General features: G+C 38.2%; 1 protein-coding gene across 1 annotated transcript in view; it reads left to right on the forward strand.

Annotated features, from left to right (window-relative positions):
* Positions 1–4,324: 4,324 nt before the first annotated feature.
* The window catches only part of LOC127786722 (exocyst complex component SEC10b), a 34,477-nt gene continuing 12,953 nt past the window's right edge, over positions 4,325–25,848 (forward strand). The window contains exons 1-15 of the mRNA XM_052314340.1: positions 4,325–4,490; positions 5,128–5,223; positions 5,321–5,575; positions 5,653–5,727; positions 6,134–6,235; positions 6,364–6,414; positions 6,494–6,599; positions 8,900–9,019; positions 11,720–11,811; positions 12,608–12,776; positions 12,854–12,930; positions 13,069–13,167; positions 13,268–13,358; positions 24,194–24,279; positions 24,460–24,633. Of these exons, the coding sequence (XP_052170300.1) occupies positions 5,128–5,223; positions 5,321–5,575; positions 5,653–5,727; positions 6,134–6,235; positions 6,364–6,414; positions 6,494–6,599; positions 8,900–9,019; positions 11,720–11,811; positions 12,608–12,776; positions 12,854–12,930; positions 13,069–13,167; positions 13,268–13,358; positions 24,194–24,279; positions 24,460–24,633 (1,593 nt within the window). The 5' untranslated portion in view covers positions 4,325–4,490. The remainder of the gene's footprint in view (positions 4,491–5,127; positions 5,224–5,320; positions 5,576–5,652; positions 5,728–6,133; positions 6,236–6,363; positions 6,415–6,493; positions 6,600–8,899; positions 9,020–11,719; positions 11,812–12,607; positions 12,777–12,853; positions 12,931–13,068; positions 13,168–13,267; positions 13,359–24,193; positions 24,280–24,459; positions 24,634–25,848) is intronic.

The raw sequence follows: 25,848 nt of genomic DNA on the forward strand, positions 1-25,848 counted from the left end.
GAATTCAATATTTCTTTATCGTGTCCTTAAATAAAATTAGTTGTTCCAGTTACAATTTTCTTGATTCCTTCTTCCCATAAGTTAAACTCAGAGGACAAAGAACGAAGAAATAAGTGTTTTAATTTTTTTATTGTGAAATTATTTGTCACTTCTTGTAAACATAGATCACATATTGTGATCGAATCACATATATTATATATTTTACTTATTATTATATATTTATATTAACACGTGTTGACAATAACAATTTACTTTGGTAAATGGGAAGAGTCAAAAGTTTGATTGGGAATGATTTGATTCCGCATGAAGCAAGTGTCCTTAATTCGAAGGTTGGACAGGTCCTTAATTCTAAGGTTGGACCTTTTTGCATGTCCTTTCAAGTGTCAAGGAGGGCCTGGCCGAACTGTCATTTGGCATGTCTTGGTGTATGTTTTTCGTGACAACCTTTTTCAAATTCAAAATTTGAAAGATTTGGGGCCAATGGGAAGGATTCAATCTCATCCTCATCAAGATACGGCAAGTGTTGTCTCTTTCAATCAAATTCAAAAAATAAATATTGATCATGAAAGTAAGACATGTGTTAACACTAGGATAGAGATTCAAATTCAAATTTTGAAGGATTTGGGACAAATGGGGAGGATTCAATCTCATCCTCAAGTTTAAGAAATCCTCTTGAAACCCACAAAATACGAGTCATTTTCAGTGCCTTATTTTCAATTACTTCATAAAAGGTAGGGACTTTCTCTTATGAAAAATGCTACTGGTATACTTTTGTGTATACATTGGGTTATATAAAGGTGTACCAATGACAAAAAGGTCCCTCATGAGGCGCAAGGTATTTTGGTCATAATACCCCCTTATGTAACTCAAGATGTACAAAATAATTGTACATCTAGCATGATTCTTCTCTTATATACGATATATGACTCAAGTTTACTTTTAACTCTTGTCTTTACAAAAGCATGCTCATTTTTCTTTTAATAACGTAAGCATCATTGGCCAAATCGAGAGATATAGCCTCATTTAATTCTCTTGTAGGCGTAGCTCTTGAGATTGAATTCCCAAGATAACATGTTTCTCTTATAGTTACAATTCCCAAAGTACGAACCCGATCCTGACACAACATGTGGCGAACGACTCCAAAATCATCATCAAATGATATTTGTGTATTAATATATTATATATGGATGTTGCAAACCAATGTTATAAAGTGGATTTAATGCATTTTGTTTTTAGCACTAAATACTTCTATTGGTTGATAATAAATGCATGGTATTTTAAAAAATTTACCAATTAATATAAGTATTTGAATATTGAAAATAAAATGTATTAAATGGGTATTTAGAGCCCATTTAATTGAGTTTAAATTACAATAAATTATTTACTAAGTTGTTAAAGTGTTTAAATAAAACATGTTATAACCTAATGGATTATAGAGTTATGTTTGGTAAAAGAAAAGTTTATAAAATTAATTACACATGTAAAAATTAATTTGAAGTATAAAATAAATGATGGAGAAGACAGTGAAAATGTTATAAAATAAAAAATTAGACATTTATCATATAAGCTAAATGTGTATCAAAGATTTGTCTTAGTACGTATTTGGTATTGAGTTTTAATCTTGTTAAGTTGAGATCACTATCAAACGTGATAAATAAAGTGTTTGGTGACTTAATTTTTTTTTAACATATGAAACACAACGAGTCCTTGATCAACGCACAGCCTTCGATCAAGACCTTCTCACCCTCCAAAAAATTTATGGCCTTCACACCTTGGGCTAGGCAGACAAGTAGGTGAGTCGCGGGCGTTGGCTCTATAGATTATCAACAATTGTACAAAGACACACTCAATCTCTCAACCTTGTGGAAACTCAAGTTCTTGAGCATGTGTGGTGAATCATTTGCACTACCTTGAGTGATTTTTTGTAACTTTAATTTTGCTTCATCTCAACTCAATTAGGTGAGTTTCGGAACCCAAACTCAATTTTAAATTTTTGGGCGTTAAGTGAATTCAAGTGTCCTATCAAACAATTATAATTGAACTCAACTTAACTTATCAATTCATTAAATAATTTCTCATGAGACAACTTGTAAGTTACAAAAACATAAGTTATGTGGTACTATATCACCAAACAAACTATCAAAAGAGATTATAACTAATAATTTATAATCTAGGTCATATGAAAATGGAAATACAAAATGGATACAATACGAAACAGAAATGGAAAAATATATTTTTTTTAAAGTAAAAAAAAAATAAGAAAAAATGCATAAATACAAAAAATATAAGGGTCAACCTTTTTGTAAATAAAATTTTTAATATAAAAAATTTGTGAAAAAATGTTGTTTCTAATCTCTTCTTGGATGGAAATGCGTTTTCAATACTTTCATAATATTATAAAACGATTCAAAAATATATATATATATTTTTTGACGTTTTTGTATATGAAATATTTCAAGAACACAAAAATAACACCCTTGAAGTGTTTCCGTACATCACAACTTATAAGCTTTTCATGATTTACTAGACAAGTAAATAAATTTTATGTACACGAGAGCTTATGAGTTTCATTAGACCAAAATTTAAACTAAGCCAAACGCCTCTTAAGCTTTCAACAAAATTTTATGTTGAGATCAAAGTTAAAAGGTTGAAAGGAACCACCACCGAGTAGGAAATCACTTGGTGATGTAATGTTTACTTGGACATGTCAAATGGATAATTTCATGTTAGTTTGGCCCATTTTCTTATGGGCCCATTGCATGTTAGCATGGCCTATTTTCCTATGGGCCCATTGTCATGTTGGGCTTTAACAGGCTAGTTTACATAAGCTATTGCAACTTATCTTACCATGTTATCATTTTTTAAAAAATAAAAAAAAACAAAAGATTACAAACTTATAATTTTGAGTACACAAAATTTAAAATAAAAATATTTCGATAATATTTATGCATTGAAAAGAAAAATTCTCGAACTAATTTTATTGTCCACAAAATTTGATAAATAATTCAAAGTTACAATTAAGCAATTATAAGTTTTAACAATTTATAATTAGAAATTTTGACGGTTTATAATTTTTTATGACTTAGTCAACGAACCATGTTGTGGGTTCACAGGGGGTAGCTTGGCATAACTTCATGATATTCAGTATATGGATGGCTTGACTCGTTTAAAACCTTTATAACTAGTCATGAAGAAAAGGATTAAAAAAATGACTATTGATAATTGGTTGTTATTACATTTGTTGGATAATTACTCATATTCGAAGTCAAATGAGGATGCAATCTTCCAAGAAAGCTAATTCTACATTAGTAGGTGATTACGAAATAGTCACCCTAGTAAGAATTAGATTTGATTAAATTGGGTATATGATTTAAATCATAATAAATTTCATAAACTATTAGATTTCTATTATTGTTCATTGTGTCTTTTGTAGATATTTCATGAGTTGCCAAGTTCTTGTGATGATTATGTGAGATTTTTTTTTTTTTTTGGTCTCCTTACATGCTTGGGTTTGAATTTGGAGTTAAAGGGATTGCGATGATTTTTTGGATACGACAATAGAAATTAATCGAAGCTTTGATCATCTATCATGATGCAATCGCAAGGAATATTGAAGAATATTGAATGGGGATTTTTGTGGTGTTGACGTTGCTGACGAAAGAAAAAGCCATCATCAACAACTATTGCTGTTATGAAAAAAGTAGATAGTGAAACTCATTATGGTTTAGTGACATCGAATCTTATAATGTAAAATTCTATGAGAAAGAAAAAGACAATACTACAATGTGATTTGTCGGAAGAAAAAATACAAGGGATTAATAGGACAATTTATGAACAAATAACCCAAATCATAGGGTATAAGGCTATTTACTTGTTTATATATATAATTAAAAAATAAAAAATAAAACTCTAATACCCTTAATTGTTTCACTCAAACCATGAAATCAACCCTTGTATAATCTTCTTTCTATCTCATTCACCTAATTTGACTAACATAAGAGAAACAAATGGACCATCTCTTTGCAATAATTCAAATATCTAATATAAACGAAAACTTAAAAACATACAAAATATAAACAATAACTCTAAGATTTAACATAAATGGATTATCATACATATGAGAGAGTTTGAAATATTATGAAATTATAGATTTGATTATATCTCTAAACGAAATTATACAATCACTTGTATTTATCTTAAATATTAGATTTTAGGATTCATCTCGTGATAAAGTTGTTCATAGAACTAGAACGGGATAACTGTGAAACGGGAAAACATATCAAAATTTAACTTTTAATTTCAAGACTTTTCAAGCTTTCTAGCAACTTCCGATTTTACCCATGGCATTTGTCGTCATGGGAGGAAAAATTCGTCATTCCAATCGCTGTATTTCCATTGTATATTGGAGAGGGGCGTCGTCGTATTTCACTCTCCGTCCCTTCGTTGCTGGATCCGCTCGGTGAATTCTCTGCTGCGATCACTTCAAAGAGGTTCTAATTCTCATTCAATCAATTCAGTGCGTCTAAATGCTCATTTCTACGTTTGATGCACCAATCAATTTTGTAAGATTTCGATTTAGATTTCTACGATCTGCACTCTGTTTGGTTCTCGTTCGTTTTATACGAGGAATGGTTGCGAGGGTTTTCTACTGAATTTGCGTGTGTTTGGATGCCGGGAGAAACAAGGAATGGCAAGTAAAATTGAATTGGTGTGCCCTGGATTGGTTGAGTGATGGGAAAATTCAAATTTTTTTTTTTCCAGATATTTCTCATCTGCATGTTGTCAAAAAATTTGGTAGAAGTAGTCGAGGACCATGGCTTTAATGTTTTCCTTTTACCCGTTTTGGCTTCAATTTTGCGGAGTTGGTAATATGTTTCATTATGGTTGTGGTCCAATCAAAACAATGAAGTCCACTCAAAGTACATGTAATTGTACAAAATGAGCATGAAACTTGGAAATTGACAATACTCTTATTTATTTTAATTTTTTGCAATGGATCAGAGTGGCATTAGTTGTCTTTTCATTATCTATCGACATTTGGCTTAATCAGTTATGTCTGAGTTCTATATATTAGTTTACAATGGCAATTTTATGCCTTTTGTTTTATGATTCTTTTGCATGATTCAGATGAAAGAGAGTAGAGACGGAGTCAGAAGTGATAGACTTCTGAAAACTCCGTCTGGTAATTCTGGTCCACTTGTACTGGATGAAGATCATTTTAAGGTACAAGACAGCAAACTCCTTAAATTCCAAGTTGTCATGCTTTTGAGATTCGCTCGTGTTTCTAGTTATTTGAACAATGAATTCTATTTATATTCAGGGGGACTTCTCATTTGACGCATTATTTGGGAACCTAGTAAATGGGCTGCTGTCGCCTTACCAAGATGAAGAAACAGACTTGTCAGAAGGGCACAGCATTGGTGCAAATGATGCTTTAGCAAATGGGAACCTGCGCATTCCATCTGATGCTGCAAAATCCGCACAAGGGCTATCAAGCCCTTTGTTTCCGGAAGTTGATGCCTTACTGTCTTTGTTTCAGGATTCCTGTAGGAAGTTAATTGATCTTCGTAAGAATGTATGTACTTTAGCAACTCCCTTTCGATTATTCATGAACTTGTGTTTTGGAAAGTTAACTAATGTATTTGGTTAAAGATTGATGGAAGACTCAACAATCTGAAGAAGGAGGTCTCAGTCCAAGACTCTAAGCACCGCAAGACCCTTTCTGAGGTTAGTTAATTGGAAACATTAACATGTTGATTCTCTATTTTAGATATGCATATGATAAACCTGGAACAATATAAAAGGAATAAGTTGCTTTCCAACAGCTTGAAGTGGGACGAGTTTTCTCACTGCATGCGATTAGAGAGATTTTTTTAAAGAAAAATATCAAATACATTGCTATACTGTGGCAAGCCTTGGCAGTAACGGTAAGGTTGCTGCTTTGTTATTGGGAAGTCATGGGTTTGAGCTGTGGAAACAACCATTTGGCAAAGTAAGGGTAAAGCTGCTTACAAAAACAACCATTTCCCAACCCTTGCATGGTAGGGAGGATCACTTAGAACTGTTTGATGCATCTGAATGTTCATAATTAATATGTAATTCAGTCACACTATTTTTGTCTCTCTTTGTTCAGCTTGAAAAAGGTGTGGATAGCTTATTTGATAGTTTTGCAAGATTGGACTCACGCATTTCAAGTGTCGGACAGACTGCTGCAAAAATTGGTGATCATCTGCAGGTAAAGCTTATCTTCTTTTTTATCATTTTGCTTATGATCAGGTTTGTTTTATTTATTTTTCTTGTTATTTGTTTCCACATTTGACATATATAAATGATACCGTGTTTTAAATGTTTATTTTTGGGCAGAGTGCAGATGCTCAGAGAGAAACTGCGAGCCAGACAATGGAACTCATAAAGGTAGTACTTTCATATCTTAGCTGGTTATTCTTTGCTTATTGTGCTGTAACACCATTTGGTTGATTTTTTGATACTGCAGTACTTGATGGAGTTTAACAGCAGTCCGGGTGACCTTATGGAACTTTCACCTTTGTTCTCTGATGATAGTCGTGTTGCAGAGGCTGCTTCTATTGCACAGAAATTGCGTAAGATGAAATCACTTTCTTACAAAGTCTTAACTGTGTTGCATAACCCGCAATGCTGTTCATACAACTTTTTTCTTTTTGTTTTTTGTGAACCCTTCTCTATGTGCTTACTTGATGGGTAACACACATTTTACCTCAAACCATCAATGTAAAAAAATAGTTCATCATCACCTTGATTAATTATCATATTTCAACACTGCTCTAAAACCTGGACTTGGATATTGAACTGGAAATAGAGAAGACAAGAATGAGAAGTGGCAGCATCGGCATGAACAAAAAGCAACCCCACTTTGTGTTCCAATATCAATAAATCCACAAAGGTTTTCCCACAAGTTCGCCTCAGAAACTTGCTTACAATCACCTATATTTTATCAGGCTTTAGGAAGCCAAATAACCCAATTAAAGTTATATATACTTATAATGTTTACAAACACCTATTCTCTTTAGGACCAATATATGCAAATGGAAAACAACTAATAACAAAGCAATGATATGAATGAATTATAAAATGATTTACAGCATAAATCTCGCAGGGCCTTGGATGATGGAACTTGAACGCTTTGCGTGCCTAGGTTGCCTAGCACTTCAATAAAGGTTGAACTTGAGAGCTTTGAGAGTATCTTGAGAGTGGGAGACTTTAATGTGCATTCAATAACTTGAACTTGTCATAAAGATGTATTTATACTCCAAGGGCTTCGTCTTCACGATTTCAATGACTAGAAATGAATTTAATGATTGAAAGAGACACCTGCACGAAATTTGAACCTGCAGAAAACTAGCCATTACAGCAGTAAAGCTGAACTATAGTCGACTATAGTTTGCCAGATTCATCTGGTATGTTATTTTGGTTTGGCTATATTTTTATAGGCTATATTTTTATAGTCCACTATGCACCTTCCCTATATTCAAACTGATCAAATTAGTTACCTATATTTTTGTAGTTGACACCCTATAATAAAACAATGTTTAAATGAATTCACCTATACTTCTGTGCTCCACTATATAGTGCCCCTGCCCTAAAACAGTGACTGAATTAGTTCACCTATAATTTTGTACTCGACTATATTAGTCCCCCTATACTGAACTAGTGTTTAAATAGGTTCAGCTATATTTCTGTTGTTGACTATATGGTTTTCCTATATTAATTCAGGGACCAAATTGGTTTGCCTAAGTCTTGTAGTCCACTAGAAAGTCCTCCATACTGAAGCATAGTGCAAATTTGGTTGGACATGAACTCTTGGTCAACTACCATGACTTGAAGAGGTTCTTCAAAGACTCTTAACAAAATAGATTCATCGTGAAATTGATGTTAAGGCCTTAAAAATGTTGTAAATCATAAAAAACCTAAGGTAGAGATTGCCTGAGAACTGCAAGTTGGCCCAACATGATGCACGGAGGAGGAGAACAATCAAAGGCGTTTTGAACTGAAGGGAGGGCTTTTTTTCCTAATTCTGGACTTCATTTAGGGTGTAACAGGGGTTGAGGGCTCTGTTTAATTGACCAAAAAGGAGGGCTGCATTTAGTTGACCAAACTATGCCGTTTGAGAGTCTCTCAAAAAAAGAAATATATATATATATATATAATAGATGGGAGAGCAAGTCTTGATGGCAACGGCATGGTTGCTCCTTTGTGATTGGAAGGTCACGAGTTTGAGTTGTGAAACAACCTTTTTCTGCAAAACAAGGGTAAGGCTGCATAGAAATACAGCCCTCCCTTGACCCTCCAGAGTCTTGTGCATTTCAGGCTTCTATAGTATATAATAAACAGCTGGTTGAAACTAGATAATTTATCCGGTTCCTGGGTCAACTGGCTGTTTTTTTTTTTTTCTCTTTTTTTGTGCCAACTAGACTGCTCTGGTGATGGGTTCTCAATTTTTTCAATTCAACTAACTAGTCTGATCTGGTTCTGTTAACATTATATTTTAGTAAAAATCTGGGTCTGCTGTTTCATTTCTGCTGCGTGAATCCATTATGGGCGTTCCTTTCTGCTTATGGTTATATTTTAGTCATCCATGTTATCTACAATGGTATCATTGCTATGGAGACCCTTAATGGTTTTTGTAGTCTCACCTTTTTGGGTGCTTGTAGGTTCTGGTAACTTGTTCTTTACTTCTTGGATCAGCTTTGCTTCAAATTCTGTGATTTCTCTTATTGCTCTTATATCTTTCTTTTTTTATTTTTTTCCCTTGTTCTTTTATAGTAGTAAATTTGTTTGGGTGGATTTTACAATGACATTCTTATATTTGTTTGTAGAGCTTTGCTACATCTCTTAGCTTTTTTTTTTGCCACTGTTGATTTAGGGGCATTTGCTGAAGAAGATATTGGAAGACAAGGCATATCCGCACCATCAGCTGCAGGAAATGTAACTGCAAGCAGAGGATTGGAGGTTGCAGTAGCTAATCTTCAGGAGTACTGCAATGGTACCTTTGCTTCATTCTTTTGTTATGACATATCCCCTTACTTTGTAGGAGTTGAAAGGCTGAAGTAAAAGCCTCACTACTTGGGATTATGTTAAGATAATAGACGGAAGAAATGATAGAATTGAAAGAACCAGTGCTATCTCTACATCCCTCTTGTCTCAACCATTTATGGTGGCTTCTTGACTAGAGGAGAAAGCCCATCTAATGTAGAATGGTCAAGAGCTTAGCTTTGTACCAGTTGATGTAGAACCAAAAGGAAGAACACAACAACATATCAAGCCTTTATCGGCTACATGAATACTGGATTTTCATTCATTTCTATCCTTTGCCTTTTCTTCAGTATGGCCCATATACTAAATATCAAACCTACATGTCTCCCATTGAGTTTTTTTCGGTCTTCCTCTAAATCTTTTGCTAACTATTTGTTCCATGCCTTCAACTCTCTTCACTTGAGCCTCTATTGGTCTTCTTCTCACATTATCGAACCATCTTAATCACATCTCTTGCATCTTATATTCAATAGGAGCTACTTCAACCTTATTAAGAATAACCTTATTTCTAGTTTTTATCTTTTCTTATATGACTGCACATCCATCTTAGCATCCTCATCTTGATCACTCTCATGTTTTGCACATGTTGGTACTTTACTATCCTGCATTCCATGCCATACAACAAAGCTGGTCTTATAGCCATGTCTTATAAATTTTCCTTTTAACTTCAATGGAATCCTACTATTACATAAAACAGTAGATGCACTTTTCGATTTTAATCAACCTACCTTAATTATGAGTAATGTTGTTATTAATCTTCCTACCTTTTTTGATGATTGATCTAAGATATCTAAACTGATCTTTTCTTGGTGTGATTTGATCTTCTAATTTTACCATAACATCATCCACACTTATATTCTTAGTAAATGTACAGTCCATACATTTGGTTTTCACCCTACATAATTTCAATGCTTTAGACCCTAATGTGTTCCTCCATAACTTGAGTTTAGTATTCACTCCTTTTGTCTCATCATGAACACTGTCATCTGTAGATAGCATGCACTGCTTGAACATGTTTAGTGAGTTCATCCATTACTAAGGCAAATAGTAAGGACTTAATGCATATCTTTGATGTAATCCTATTGTAATTGTAAAAACCTCTGTAACTCCAACCTTGTCAACTCTGTGTTACAACCAATCTTTTCCCTGTCGAGAAACATTCCATCCCTCCTTTTCAATCTCATCAAAAGATTGTACATCAAATCTGTTGAGCAAAAGGGAAATCACAAAATCTTTTCACAGCTAAAACTCACTATTGTTTAAGAAAACCAATATAAGAACTCTAATTTTCAATAGCCTAAAACTTTCAGCACCACTTTATGGGAGCACTTTAGTGCTATTTACTTATAAAGAAAGAGTAAATGGGATGAGAAGTTCTTGTCAAGTTTTCCCTGTGGATGAGGGTGCTCACAGATCTTAAAAATAAAAAGATGCTTTCAAATTGTTATATTCCATGGAATAACTTCATTTTATTCCTTCTGGAATTAAGAGGGAATTGTGGTGTTTCATGTCAGTGTTCTCTAGAATCAATTTGGGATTTCACCTAAATGGTTGTGGACATGATAGAGTGATTTGCAGCATAAAAGGTAGAGTCAGAGAACGGCTGTCTATAAATCAGCCCTGCTGTGCTCTTCTACTGCATTGGTGAGGACAGAAACCCTAGGTGGTTTTGAGGAATGGATCATTCTATTTAAAATATGAAGTCATTTTTTAGAAATAATTTACTGAGCCTCCGAGTTAGTGAACCTGTACTCATATCTTCTTTTAATTTTAGTGATGAACACATATCTTCTTTTAATTTTAGTGATGAACACTAGCTTAGTCATCCAGTCCTGTTCTTATTTTCTCTTCATTTAACTGATGATCTCCTTTTTTGTTCTAGCCATTATGTTGATGGAGTCCCAGCCCACCGTTCCCTTGGTGTTCTCTTTTCCTCCAACATATTAAATTGGATAAAGGAAGAGCTGGCACAGTAGAAAATACTGAGAAAAACTTAGATGCATGATATGGATACTGGTGATAGGGTCTCACATTGTTGGGAGAGGAGGGAATAGAGGAATTATATGCCATTATTTTCCCCAGAAAAATTGAATAAGCTTCCAAGTCACAGGATCTGTGCGACTGAGGTGCTTGTAGAGGGATTTTTAAACTGCTAGGGGATTTGCTCCGGATCATGAATTGAATTTTCTGTGTTCTCTATATTTTGTTCTCCAAGTCTTTATTGGGGTAAATTTTGTTTTGAGGTTGTATCATTTTGGGCTGATGAAATCATAGACCAAAAAAATTGAATCCTTCAAAAGAAGTTAAAATAAAAGAAAGTAAAACAAAGCACAAAATTTCACTCATGTCCATATCTGCTTAAGTTTCTGTAGATCTTGTGATTTGAGGTGTTCTTAGAGCTTATGAATTTGGAGAATCCATGAACTTTTAGCTATATGTGGCCATTAATCTTTGCCACACTCAATAGCCTAAAATCTAGGATCTTGGAGACTCTGCCTGAGTTAGCCTCCATTATGATTGAACCATAATTTAGAAGAAATAGAAAGGAAAAGAAAGTTGAAGATACTTATTGATGAACATTTCCATTTTGGTACTTGATTAAGTTGTTCTCTGTTCTTTTCTCTTTCCTGTTTTTCTGTGCCTTGTATAGAATTGGAGAATAGATTGTTGGCGCGATTTGACACAGCATCACAGAGAAGAGAATTATCTACCATGTCAGAGTGTGCAAAAATTTTATCTCAGGTAATTTGTGTTTGCTTTAATTTTTGAATTGCCATATAGTTGAAGGTTATTCATTTTTTACTAATTTATACAAGCATACTAAGGAACCCAATGTATGTATAATAATAAGATAAAACAAAAACCAGGCTTTGGCCTGTTTCAATTTTTGTTGCATCATTGACATTTGAGTTATTACTTGGAAATGTGCATCATATTGTGCTGGATTACATGGAGAATTACTTGGACCGATTTGTTATGTTGCATGGCTTTTGGAAGCATTTCTCTGGTCATAATGTCTCTCTTAGTAAATAGTTGGCACCCTGTTGCTGCTTCTCTTTGGGTTAGAGGATCAAATGTGTTATTCTTGAGCTTGGTTGATGGGACTTTATTTCAATATTCTCTTTTCATGTCTGAAGTTGTCTTTCAAAACACATGGAGAAGTTTTTTTATTTGAATGTGGAAGACTCTGATGACTTTTGTTTCTTTTCATTTTTTGGGTTTGTTTTTAATTTCATAAAACATTCTATGTTTCAATATGACCATGAATGCTGGTATTGATCTCATTGCAATATACTTCACAGTTCTGTAAGAGGGAAATTTGATTGATCTTCCTGTGTAGCTTTTCCACAATTCCCTTTCAGTAGGATAAAGTGTCATGTATCATTCTAAGGAGATGCATGCAAGACTATTCTGCTGTAGTTGTAAAAGTATCTTTGCTAATCTCAACACACCAAGCCTGATTCCCACTAGGTGGAGAATGTTGCTATTCTCCAGACGAAAAAAATCTCCTCTCCTTACCAGTTTTTTGACATTGCAGTTCAACAGGGGTACTAGTGCCATGCAACACTATGTGGCAACCCGTCCAATGTTTATTGATCTAGAGGTCATGAATGCAGACACTAGATTGGTTCTAGGGGACCAGGGTTCTCAAGCTAGTCCTACCAATGTTGCACGTGGACTTTCTTCATTGTACAAAGAAATCACAGGTTTGGAGGATTGCCTTTGATCTTTATTAAATGGGCTCATCATTGAATTTGATAACTGTGTTATTATTGGTTTGCAGATACTGTGCGTAAAGAGGCTGCCACTATAAGAGCTGTATTCCCATCTCCAAACGATGTTATGTCGATTTTGGTTCAGGTATTCAACTATTCTGTCATGAATTTCCTTCTTCTGTCCTGGGTTTAATGATTGGAGAACTCCACCGTTATCTGGTTAACAATATCATATTCGTTGGTAATTTCACTATCTTAACCACTTTTTTGTGGTTGTGTGCAGCGAGTTTTGGAGCAGCGAGTTACGACACTTCTTGACAAACTGTTGGTGAAACCATCTCTTGTTAACCTGCCTCCCATTGAAGAGGGCGGGCTTCTATTAGTGAGTTGAATAGTTGGTGATGTTTTTGTTTTTTTTATATCAATACTTATTTGAAAATAATGTTGGATCTGATATTGTTTGTACTTGTCTGAGGCTTCAGTACCTTAGGATGCTAGCAGTGGCATATGAGAAGACACAAGAACTTGCTAGAGATCTACGTGCTGTTGGGTGTGGTGATTTGGATGTTGAAGGTAAGTATTATAAGCAAAATGCTATTAGCTTTGTTGAAATCTGTGAAACTTAGGAAGAAAACCTAACTTTTAATATGTATATACCACTTAATTAAATCTATAGACTATACACTAATATATATATATACAAATACAATGGGCCATGGGCCATGGGCCATGGGCTCTAACATAGGATTAACCCTAGATTATAACCATATAACTCAACACTCCCCCTCAAGCTGGAGCATATATATCATATGCACCAAGCTTGGTACAAATATACTCAATTCGAGGACCCTTGAAAGACTTAGTGAAGACATCTGCTAATTGGTCATTGGAATTGACAAAATCTGTGGTAATACAGCCAGATAAAATCTTCTCTTGGATGAAGTGACAATCTATCTCGATATGTTTGGTCTTCTCATGAAAGACTGGATTTGAAGCAATATGTAATGCAGCTTGATTGTCGCAAATTAATCTCATCTGTGATATCTCCCCAAACTTGAGCTCCTGAAGCAATTGTTTTAACCAGATAAATTCACATGTTGCCAAGGCCACAGCATGATATTCTGCTTCGGCACTCGACTTAGCAACAACCTCCTGCTTCTTACTTTTCCAAGATACTAGGTTTCCTCCAACCAGAACACAATATCCTAAAGTAGACCGTCTATCAGAAGGAGAACCTGCCCAATCAGCATCAGAATATCCGACTACTTGAGTATGACCTCTGTCCTTATACAATAGTCCTCTACTTGGAGCTTCCTTAATATACCTGAGAATTTGAACTACCGCATCCCAGTGGTTATCGCAAGGAGACTATAAAAACTGATTGACAACACTAACTAAGAAAGAAATATCTGGGTGAGTGATAGTGAGATAATTAAGTTTTTCGACTAGCCTGCGGTATCTTCCAGGATCAGCAAGAGGCTCCCCCTGTCCTGGTAAGAGCTTTGCATTAGGGTCCATAGGAGAATCTATAGGTTTACAATCAAGCATCCTAGTTTCTTCTAGAATGTCTAACACATACTTTTGTTGAGAGATAACAATACTAGAACTGGATTGAGCAACTTCTATGCCAAGAAAGTATTTAAGTAACTCCAAGTCCTTAGTCTGAAAATGATGGAAAATATGTTTCTTCAACTGAATAATACCATCTTGATCATCGCCTGTAATAACAATATCATCCACATAGACAACCAAGTATATACACCTCCCCTGTGATGTGTGTTTATAAAAAATCGAATGATTAGACTCACTACGAGTCATACCAAAGTTTTGAATGACAGCACTGAAACGACCAAATCAGGCTCGAGGAGATTGCTTCAACCCATATAGTGAGTGACGGAGTTTATAAACCTGCCCAGACTCCCCCTGAGCAACAAACCCAGGAGGTTGCTCCATATAAATCTCCTCCTGAAGCTCACCGTGTAAGAATGCATTCTTAATGTACAGTTGATACAATGGCCAGTGGCGCATAGCTGCTATGGAGAGAAACAAACGCATAGAGGACATCTTAGCAACAAGGGAAAAAGAGTCACCATAGTCAAGGCCATAAACCTGAGTATACCCTTTGGCAACCAAACGGGTCTTAAGGCAATCAACTTGCCTATCAAGACCCACCTTGACAGTATAGATCCACTGACAGCCGACAAGAGATTTCCCTAGGGGTAAATGAACCAAACCCAAGTACCATTGGAATGTAAAGCAGTCATCTCATCCACCATTGCTTGTCGCCACCCTGAATCAAAAAGTGCCTCACTAACAGTCTTAGGTATTGAAACAGAGGATAAGGAAGACACAAAAGCACAAAAAGGAGACGAGAGACGATGATAGCTAAGAAAATTATAAATGGCGTGAAGATTGCGAGAAGAACATGTACCTTTCCGAAGGGCAATAGGAAGCTGATCCTCAGAAGGCAAGACCGCGGCAGGTGGAGAGACTGGAGCAGGATGTGAGGCAGCAGGAGTCGTTGAAGTAGTAAGAGATATGGGAGAAAGCGTAGGAACAACATCTCCACTGGGAAGAGATCGATGCTGATGACGCTGATAATAAACGTGCAATGGGGTAGAAGAAGGAACAGGGAGAATAGGAGCAGGAGGACTCGCGGGAAGAGGGATTGCCTCAGAAATGGGTTGACACTCGGAATGAGGCGAGGAGTAGAAATGAGATGACTCAAAGAAGGTAACATCCGCCGAAAGAAAATAGCGGCAGGTGTCAGGAGAATTACACCGATAACCCTTCTGAAGGCGAGAGTAACCAAGAAAAATGCACTTGATGGACCGAGCAGACAATTTATCTTGACTGAGAGTCAAGTTATGGACAAAACAGGTGCAACCAAAGACACGAGGAGGAAGAATATATAATGATTGATCAAGAAACAAGAGAGAGTGAGGAATCTGGTGCTGAAGAACCGAGGAGGGCATCCTGTTAATGAGATAACAAGCAGCAAGAACAGCTTCAGCCCAAAAGCGAAAGGGGAGATGATGATGTAGAATAAGAGTGCGAGCAGTTTCAATCAAGTGTCTGTTTTTACGCTCAACAACCCCATTATATTGTGGTGTATATGCATAAGACGACTGATGCAAGAACTCCTGAGAAGACATAAAGGTAGTAAAGGGAATAGAAAAATACTTAGGGGCATTGTCACTGCGCAATACTTGGACAGAGGTATGAAATTGTATTTTGATTTTGTCACGGCTGGTCCGAGACAGTGGTCGGCTTTCTCTTTCCGATTGAATTAGAAAGCTTAAGAGCAGTACAAGAACAAAGAGGTAGAAGGGGGAAGAAGACGTTAGAGGGAAGAGAGAGAGAGAGATAGTGAGATAGAGTGTTTGTGAAAGAGAGATTCTGTATTCAATTCATTCATACCCCTCCAAGATAGCCTTTGGGAGAATATATACTCAGCCGTGGGAGGTAGGTTCGCTGTAGCAGATCCTACTCCCTCATTCGGTTGCAACCAACCTTTTTGTCTTTTCCTAGCCACTATGTGTGGGGCCTAGGACTAACAACTTCTTAGCAAAAAATGACAGCAAGAAGGCTAACAATTACAGCAGCAAAAAGAAATAACAAAAAGTTACAGCAATAAGGAAATTCAGAATAGGTAAATGGGATTCCTCTCGTGACAATTCTCCCCCCCTAACAAATTTCTTGTCCTCAAGAAATCATGAGGAGGCTGGCAGTTCTCGGGAATTGCTTGAGTAAGTCGGGCAAGTATTCCCATGAATTGTTCTCAGTCGATCCTTCCTTCCATTTCACTAACACTTGCATGAGTGGGGCTCCCTGATTGTAGGTTACCCTCCTATCTAATATGGCCTCCGGTTCTTCTCTTCTATTTTCTTCCCTAGGAAGGGAGGGTAATGTTGCCTCCACCAGCTCAGTTCCTACTGCTTTCTTCAAGAGCAAGACGTGAAAAATTGGGTGAATTTGGGATTCTTCCGGAAGTTGCAATCTATAGGCCACCTTTCCCACCCTAGCCACGATAGTAAAGGGTCCAAAGTACCGGGGGCTGAGTTTTGATACTTGCCCTCGTGTAATTGATTTGATATGGGAGTGTTTCAGCCTCAAGTATACCTTTTCTCCCACTGTAAATTCCCGATCACTCCTCTTCCAATCAGCTACTTGCTTCATTCGGTTTTGGGCGGATGCCAATTCCTGTTTCAATTGTTGTAGTACCTCTCTCCTCCACTGTAAGTATTCCTCAACTGCGGCTGCAGAGGTATGATTCCCTAGGGCCGGTAAGAGAGGTGGCTTATACCCAAAGAGAGCCTCGAATGGTGACATTTTGAGGGAGGAGTGGTGGCTTGAATTATACCACCATTGGGCTAGAGTCATCCACATATGCCAGGTCTTGGTTTGTAGGATACATACACACCTTAAATAGGTTTCCAAACTCTGATTCACCTTCTCGGTTTGCCCATCCAATTGAGGGTGGTAAGCGGTGGACATATTCAGCTTAATCCCTAGTGCCTTCATGAGTTCTTGCCACAATAGGCTTGTAAAAATCTTATCATGATAAGAGATTATCGTTTTAGGGACCCCATGTATGGCTATCACTTGATCCAAAAAAACTCGGGCCACTTCTTTGGTGGTGTAAGGATGGGCCAGTCCTATAAAGTGGGCAAACTTGGTTAGCCGGTCTACTACTACCAAGATGCTGTCCTTCCCTTCTGATCTTGGTAACCCTTCAATAAAATCTATTGAGACACTCGACCAAGCCTGTTCGGGAACTGGCAGAGGCTGCAATAGTCCTGGGTACACGGTATTTTCATACTTGCATCTCTTACAAATGTCACAAGCTAACACAAACTTCTTAACTTCTGTCCTTAACCTCGGCCAATGGAATAGCTGTTTTACCCGAAGGTATGTATTTTGAATTCTAGAATGTCCTCCCAATGGAGATTTGTGTAGGGCGTGCAAAATTTTCCTCTTGAGGTCAACACAATCACCTATCACAATTCGACCTTCATATCTTAGCACCCATCCACCAAGTTATACCCTTCCCATTCCTCTTATCCCACAACCACTCTTTCCAGCACTTCCTTCACCTTCTCGTCACCCTCATAGCTTTGTATTACCTCAAGGCACCAATCTAGAATTACAGTAGTCATGGCTGCATTATTACCTTCTTCATAACATCTTGATAGGGCATCGACGACTCTGTTTTCCTTGCCCTTCCGGTACTGGATTGAGTAGTCCAAACCCATCAGCTTAGCCATCCCCTTTTTCTGTAGTTGGGTTTGAAGTTTCTGTTGTAGTAGAAACTTCAAACTTTCATGATCAGTTTTAATCACAAATCTACCTCCTTCTAAGTAATGTCTCCATCTATCCACTGCCATTAAAACAACAATGAATTCCTTCTCATATATGCTGAGCCCTTGGTGTTTGGGGCTCAAGGCTTGGCTTAGGAAAGCCAACGGCCTTCCATTTTGCACTAAGACTGCACCAATACCAGTCCCACTTGCATCCGTTTCCAGCACAAAAGGTTTAGTGAAATCTGGCAGTCCTAGTATCGGCACTTTGCTCATGGCTTCTTTCAGCTTCTCGAAGGCTTCCTTTGCCGCAATTCCCTAGCTGAATCCTCCTTTCTTAAGCAACTCGGTTAGAGGTTTGCTAATGGCCCCGTAGTTCTGCACAAACTGGCGGTAATAACTGGTTAACCCTAGAAATCCCCTTAGGGACCTCACCGAGGTCGGTCTTGGCCAAGACATCATAGCTTCTACTTTCTTTAGATCGGTGCTCACCCCTTCCTTTGAGATAATGTGCCCCAAATACTTTACCTATCCTTGTCCAAATGCACACTTAGATTTCTTAATAAAGAGCTGGTTAGATCTAAGGATATCAAGGGTGATTTTAAGGTGAGTCAAGTGTTGATCAAAGGTAGGGCTATAGACAAGTATGTCATCAAAAAATACAAGTATAAATTTTCGAAGATATGGCTCAAAAATTATGTTCATGAGGGATAGGAAAGTAGCTGGGGCGTTGGTGAGCCATGGTGTGTCCTAAAAGCTGTTTTGTAGATGTCCTTGGGTTTCATCCTAATTTGATGATATCCCGAACATAAATCCAGCTTAGAAAAGTACCGGGCATGGTGAAGCTCATCCAAAAGGTCCTCCACCAAGGGTAAAGGGAATTTATCTTTGATAGTTATGGCATTAAGTTGGCGATAGTCCACACAAAATCGCCATGAACCATCTTTCTTTTTAACTAGTAGGACTGGAGAAGCAAAAGGACTTTGGCTAGGTCGAATGGTTGCTTGTTGAAGCATTTCTCTAACCATCTTTTCAATCTCATTCTTTTGGATTAGGGGATAACGATAGGACCTACTGTTGACTGGTTCTACATTGGGTTTTAAATGAATTGAATGGTCAAACAGTTTGGCTGGGGGTAGGGATTTAGGCTCAACAAATAAATCCTCATAACCAACCAGCAGTTTATTAATGATTTCCAAGTAGTGTACCTGGTCGGGACACCCTTGGGGCATGCTAACAGTAAGGCCGAACTCCCCCTGCATCATTGGATCCTCCACTCCTTCGATGGCCACCATTGAGAAGAAGTGTGCCAGCTGATTCCATCTTCCTTTGACTACCTTCTGTAGTCTTTTTTCAGAGATCATCTGGCAGGATCCGGTCTCCTTGTTACCCAATAATGTCATCCTCTTCCCCTCTTTCTCAAAATATACCTCCATTTTGTTGAAATCAAAGCTGATGGGGCTTACCCCCTTCATCTAATCTACTCCCAAAACCACATCACATCCCCCCAATTGTAGCAATCTCAAATTTGCCTCGAATTTTTCTCCCTGCATCTTCCAACAAAACCCATTGCAGGATAACTTGCTCAACACCTTTTGGCCATTGGCCACTGTCACGCTCAAAGGAGGTGTTTCCGAGAGTGGACACTTCATTCGCCCGGCCGTGCTTTCATCGAGAAAGCTATGGGTACTCCCACTGTCGATTAGGATCATGAGATTGCCTTCCTTGGCTTATCTTTCCACCTTAATGATTTTGTTGTTAGCTACTTCCTTCAAAGCATGAATGGAAATCTCACCATTATCTTCTTCTTCCATGATCTCACAATCCTCTTCCTCTGTTGCTCCTTCTTCCTTTTCTTCATTCCCTTCCAATAGAAGAATCTGCCTTCTGCACTGGTGCCCAACGTGGTACTTATCCCCGTAGCGGAAGCAGAGGCCCGCTAACCTCCTCTGCTCCCTTAATTGATCCCCAAACAGTACCGAGCCCGAGCCCGTTCCACCCCTACTCCCACTGTTAACCTTCGTTGGATCTCTGCCATACCCCTTACCTCCCACATTAGAGGCTCTTGTCACCATTCCCCTTGTTTGTTGCCTCTGTTTTTTGAGTAAAGCCTCCACTGCCAGCTCTCGAGCACTCTCCGCTGCTTGTTCTACCGTGCGAGGTCTCAACACCTTAACCATCGGTCTCAGCTCCTCGTTAAGCCCGCTTAAGTAACTAGACACGAATAAGGTTTCTGATAGATGCGGGTTGTGCTGGATCATGAGTGATCTCAATTCCTCAAAGCGCACCTGATAGGATTCCACACTCCCAGTCTGTTTAAGTTTGTTGAACTCTTCTATGATATCCACCATGCTCCTTTCCCCAAACCTTTCACACAACTTCTTCGAGAATTCGGCCCAAGTACAGTCCCTTCTCCACCTTATGCATCCTTGATACCAAGCGTCAACTACCTCATTGAAGTAAGCTGATGCCAGTGGCACCCTTTGTTCGTCGGGGATGTTATACCAATCAACATTCTCTCACATTTTCGTAGCCACCATCGGGGATTCGCTCCGTCGAATGTGGGAATGTCTAACCGAGGCATGGGAAATCCTGGTTGGTGGATATTACCCAGACCATTCCCTCCCCCGTGGAGTAACCCTTCCAGCTCATTCTCGGGTTCACCCTCAATCCTCACAGTGTCTTGTCTATCAACTCCTCGATTTCCTTGAAGAATCGGTTCCATTCTCTCTCTAGGAGGAAATTCGGGAGGTATACTTGATTCTGTCATCCAAACATTAACATAAACTGCTGCATTTGAACAGCCAGATCCTTTTGCACCCGCATTATGGAGCCTTCAAGTCTTCGTTCCAGTCCTTCCATGGAACTTTCCACCTTCCGATCCATTGCCGCAATCGCTTCGTGACTCCGATTAGCTCCTAACTCCAATTGTTCCATCCAGTTATTAGTGTCGGCTAAAGCCGAGCTAACCTGTTGCACTTGCGTCTCCAAGGCCTTCATTCGAGTTCCCTCCGCCCTTGACTTAATCCTAGCTTGACCGAGGATAGTGTCTCTGATACCAAATTGTCACGGCTGGTTCGAGACAGTGGTCGGCTTTCTAATTCCGATTGAATTAGAAAGCTTAAGAGCAGCACAAGAACAGAGAGGTAGAAGGGGGAAGAAGACGTTAGAGGGAAGAGAGAGGGAGTGTTTGTGAAAGAGAGATTCTGTATTCAATTCATTCATATCCCTCAAGATAGCCTTTGGGAGAATATATACTCAGCAGTGGGAGGTAGGTCCGCTGTAGCAAATCCTACTCCTTCATTCAGTTGCAACCAACCTTTTTGTTTTTTCCTAGCCATTATGTGTGGGGCCTAGGACTAACAACTTCTTAACAAAAAATGACAGCAAGAAGGCTAACAATTACAGCAGCAAAAAGAAATAACAGAAAGTTATAGCAATAAGGAAATTCAAAATAGGTAAATGGGATTCCTCTTGTGACAGATTTTAGCACAAAAGGATTCAAAAATTGAGAATAACTCAGAACGATTTTTCATTAAATATAACCATGTGCAATGAGAATAATCGTCGATAAACGTTACAAAATATTGAAAACTCAAAACAGACACGACACAACTAGGACCCCAGACATTGGAATGAACTAAAACAAACAGGGACATAGCCCGATTATTGACACGCTTTGGAAAAGAAGTGCAAGACTGTTTTTCAAGTTGACAAGACTCACAATGAAAAGACGACAAACTAGATAAACTGGGGACCATCTTCTGAAACTTAGCCAAACTAGGATGTCCCAAACGATTGTGGAGAAGAGCAGGAGACTCAGTCATCGAGCAAGCAATAGGCGATGCAGGAAGGTTGAGATGATAGAGACCTTGCGACTCACATCCGACTCCTTGGCCTGAGTCCACAATTCACAGCACGTGGTATAGTTAGTATAGATTGGATGAAGAGAGGGATCAATTGACTGCCATAGGAGACTGCACAACAGAGCATCAGCTCTCTGCCACTCAGGTTTATTTGTGGTCACATTCTCGGCCTTGGTAGTTAGATGATCCTGTAAATCTTGACCCATACACCATAGTTCAACCGCCTTGGACCAAGAGATATAATTGGAACTGCCCATCAACTTCTCAGTAGCAATGGCTGGAGAGGAAGACAAAATACCAGAAAAGGAGCCAGATTTACTAGTACCAGCCATGTTGGACAAAAGGGAGCCCTATAAGATCAACAGATCTGAAACAAAAAAGGTTAAATAAGCCCAAAAATAAAGGTTGGATGATCCAGCACAGAGAACAGGCGCACTGGAGCGACGACAGATGGCGGATGCCGGTGACTAGCGACCGCGGATGGCAACGGATGGCGACGAAACCACTGGGGTTGGGATGGACTGAAGGAGGCAAGTCTAATGGTGAAGACGGCGTTGCAATCAGAGCATTGGTGAGAGAGATCAGAGCAAAAACGTGAACAGTGCAAGAGAGGCAGCGTGTGGTGATGGCAATGACAACTGTCCTCCGGGGGTCAACAGATTGGAGGCCGGTGAACGCAACGGCGGTGGTGGTGTGCGTGATAGATGGTCGGACGGTGAAGACCCACTGCTAACCAGTAGCGCACGTGCGACGAAAACGCAGTGGGCAGCGACGGCGGTGGCACGGCAGGCTGCGACGGTCGGTGGCGACGCGACCGACGGTGGTCGTCAGTGATGTGGGCGGCGGCGGCGGCTAGGGTTTGTATGGTGGCTGATAGGGTTTGTATTAAAAGTTAGGGTTTGTATTTTGGCTCTGATACCATGTGAAACTTAGGAAGAAAACTTAGCTTTTAATATGTATATACCATTTAATTAAATCCATAGACTATACACCGATATATATATACAAATACAATGGGCCATGGGCCATGGGCTCTAACATAGGATTAACCCTAGACTATAACCATATAACTCAACAAAATCAAACACCTAATTTCTTGTTGAGGGGACATTCAATTTTGCAAGGTGATAATCACTTAAAGTGTGGTGATAACAGAAGGTATCCTTCTTGCTTGAATTTACAAGTAATTTTGAGTGATAGGAACACTGTGGCAGGATGAGCGTAACACCCAAACCCATTAAATGGTCTGGTCTGGCCCTTTTATCACCCTTCCCTAGTAGAAGATAGTATTGTGACTTACCTGAAGAACATTAGCTTCAGAAGGCAAAATCAGCTAAGAAATGATGTGACTAGAATTGACCTTGTAAATTTGAGAGCATCCCACATAACTGTTTGCTGAGGTTTGATTTTGTTAGTTGCTCCAGAAAATTTACTTCATATGGTTTTTATGTGCATGGAAAAATCCTATGATTACGTTACTAGAGGTAGAATATTGAGCCTACAGAAATAAAGGAGTCAACAAATAGTTAAGTAGACATGATAAAGAACATGTGTGAAGAAACTCTGACAAAGTCTGTATTGAATTACTCATTGCATAATGGGATTAATTTGTATCTTTCTGCCTTTATTATTGATAAATTAAGTAGGCACATGCAACAAATTCTACCGTGACACATACTAATTTCTTGGCATGTTTGTTGTGCAGAAGCACAAATAGTAAAAGCAATTAACAAAAGAAAATATACCATAATTTACCTGGTTTGGCCAACTGTGCCCATATTGACAGGATCACTATTTGATAGATGAGAATACAAGGGTTACATTGCATACACATTTTAAACCGTTCTCATCCAGATTGTACAATACTCAATATACCCATACTGTATTGCAGATGTGGCCCACTTGTATAAACCAACCTATTTATTTTCTACTTCATCTCTGATTTTTTTTTTCTACAAAAGAAACTTGCAATCAACAGTTGAAAATGTCTTTATTAGTTGGGGGAGCATAGGGTAATCCCAGAGAAGTGTAACTTTATACGACTTATTCTCTAATAAGAACAAGAGGATAATGATAAATCAAGTCATCAACCAATGGGTTTGGCCAAATTGGACTGCTGAGACAATGAAATGTCTAATTTACTCCCGCATGGGTTTCTGAGCCAGCATGGACCCTTCTACGAGTTCTATATTACTCATCTGTTACTCTGATGTCCTGAAAGGTTCTTGCCATTTTGATACAGGCCTAACAGAGTCTCTATTTACTGCACACAAAGATGAATATATTGAACATGAGCAGGCTTCTCTCAGACAACTTTACCAAGCGAAGGTGTTTTATACAAATTTCTCTATTACTCGCCCGTAATCTTTTTTTTTCCCCTTCTTTTCATCTCTCCATTCCTGCCTCACTCTATTTTGTTTTCTGTTTGGTGGTTGGCATGGCGAGTTACTATTCAAGTGTTTCTTCACAAATTTTGACACTAATGTCTTACATGATTATGCTATGCAGATGGAGGAATTGCGTGCTGAAAGCCAACAATCATCCGAATCATCCGGGACAATTGGACGCTCAAAGGGAGCTGCTATAGCAGCTTCCCACCAGCAGATATCAGTTACTGTGGTGACAGAGTTTGTGCGGTGGAATGAAGAAGCAATTTCAAGATGCACTTTATTTTCATCTCTGGTAAGCTACATAACTGCCTTAATGTTTCTAAAAGCTTGTTATTAATGTGGTACTTAAAGATCATGAGCCTTATTTCCAGCTTCTGCAGTAACTCCTGCCATTTCTAATGTGGGAGCTTATGGGGTTTAACTTTACTTGGGACATTCAAGTATCCGCCATGCTTGAGAGAGAAAGAGAGAGAGAGAGAGAGAGAGAGAGGGGGTGGGGGGGCAGAAAGAGAGAAAGGGAGAGGTAAAAAACACAACTTCTTAAACTTAAGCCTGTTGGCAATTCCAAAATGCTATTTCTCCAATAAAATCAAACTAATAGCTGCCATTGATACAGTTTTGGAATAGAAAATCATCTTTGGACATCTCATAGTTGCCTACACATTTTGTTTTCCTTATGAAACTTATGGTAATGTATGAAGTGGGTTCAATGGTTCTTTAAATAAATCGTCTTATGGACATGCAACCACATTAAGGATCATTGCACAATTCATTTTGTTTATATTTTCCACCTTACATGAGATCTTTGTCAAAATGCACTTAATTTGATAATTGGGTTAAGAAATTTGACTAGTAATTTGTTTCAGAAATTGACTACCATTAGTGTCCATTCACCATGCTTATCAATAGGTCCGTATGTGTGATCAAGAGATGGTAGTGAGCCTATAAAAAAGTAGTGCCAGAATTATCCTTGATGTTTTTACATACCATGGTTAGCTTGACACAAAAACGATGCAACTGGAAGTTCACAAGTTCAAGTTGTGAAAATCTCTTTGCAAAACAAGGATAAGATTGTATAGAAAAATGATCGTCCCCTGACCCTTGCAAAGCAGGGAGTCTTGTGCATTAGGGACACCCTTGGTTGGCATAACACAAACAAAAGCACAAAAAAGGTGCCAAATGCACATGGATATGCGACTATAAATATGCATCCGACTTTGCATGTAAACATAGTTTGTTAGAATAAAAGTGAAGTTGTGGCTCTATTACCCGAGCAGTACTAGCTTGTCCTTGTACCAAAATGTAGTTATCATTAGACTTTTTGGTTAAAAAATAGTTCAGTTCTTCACCAAAAACACTTGATTTTTTGCATTCGGCATCTATATTATAATTATTATTATTATAATATCCTGCTTGGTTACCTTTGCCAGCTGAACAGGGTTTATACATTTTTCTGTCTAGATGAATGGAATTTTCTAGGTTAATGGTCTCTGGGCTGATGAATAAC

This window comes from Diospyros lotus, chromosome 12 (genome assembly GCF_014633365.1).
Source record: "Diospyros lotus cultivar Yz01 chromosome 12, ASM1463336v1, whole genome shotgun sequence".
Taxonomy (NCBI): Eukaryota; Viridiplantae; Streptophyta; class Magnoliopsida; order Ericales; family Ebenaceae; genus Diospyros; species Diospyros lotus.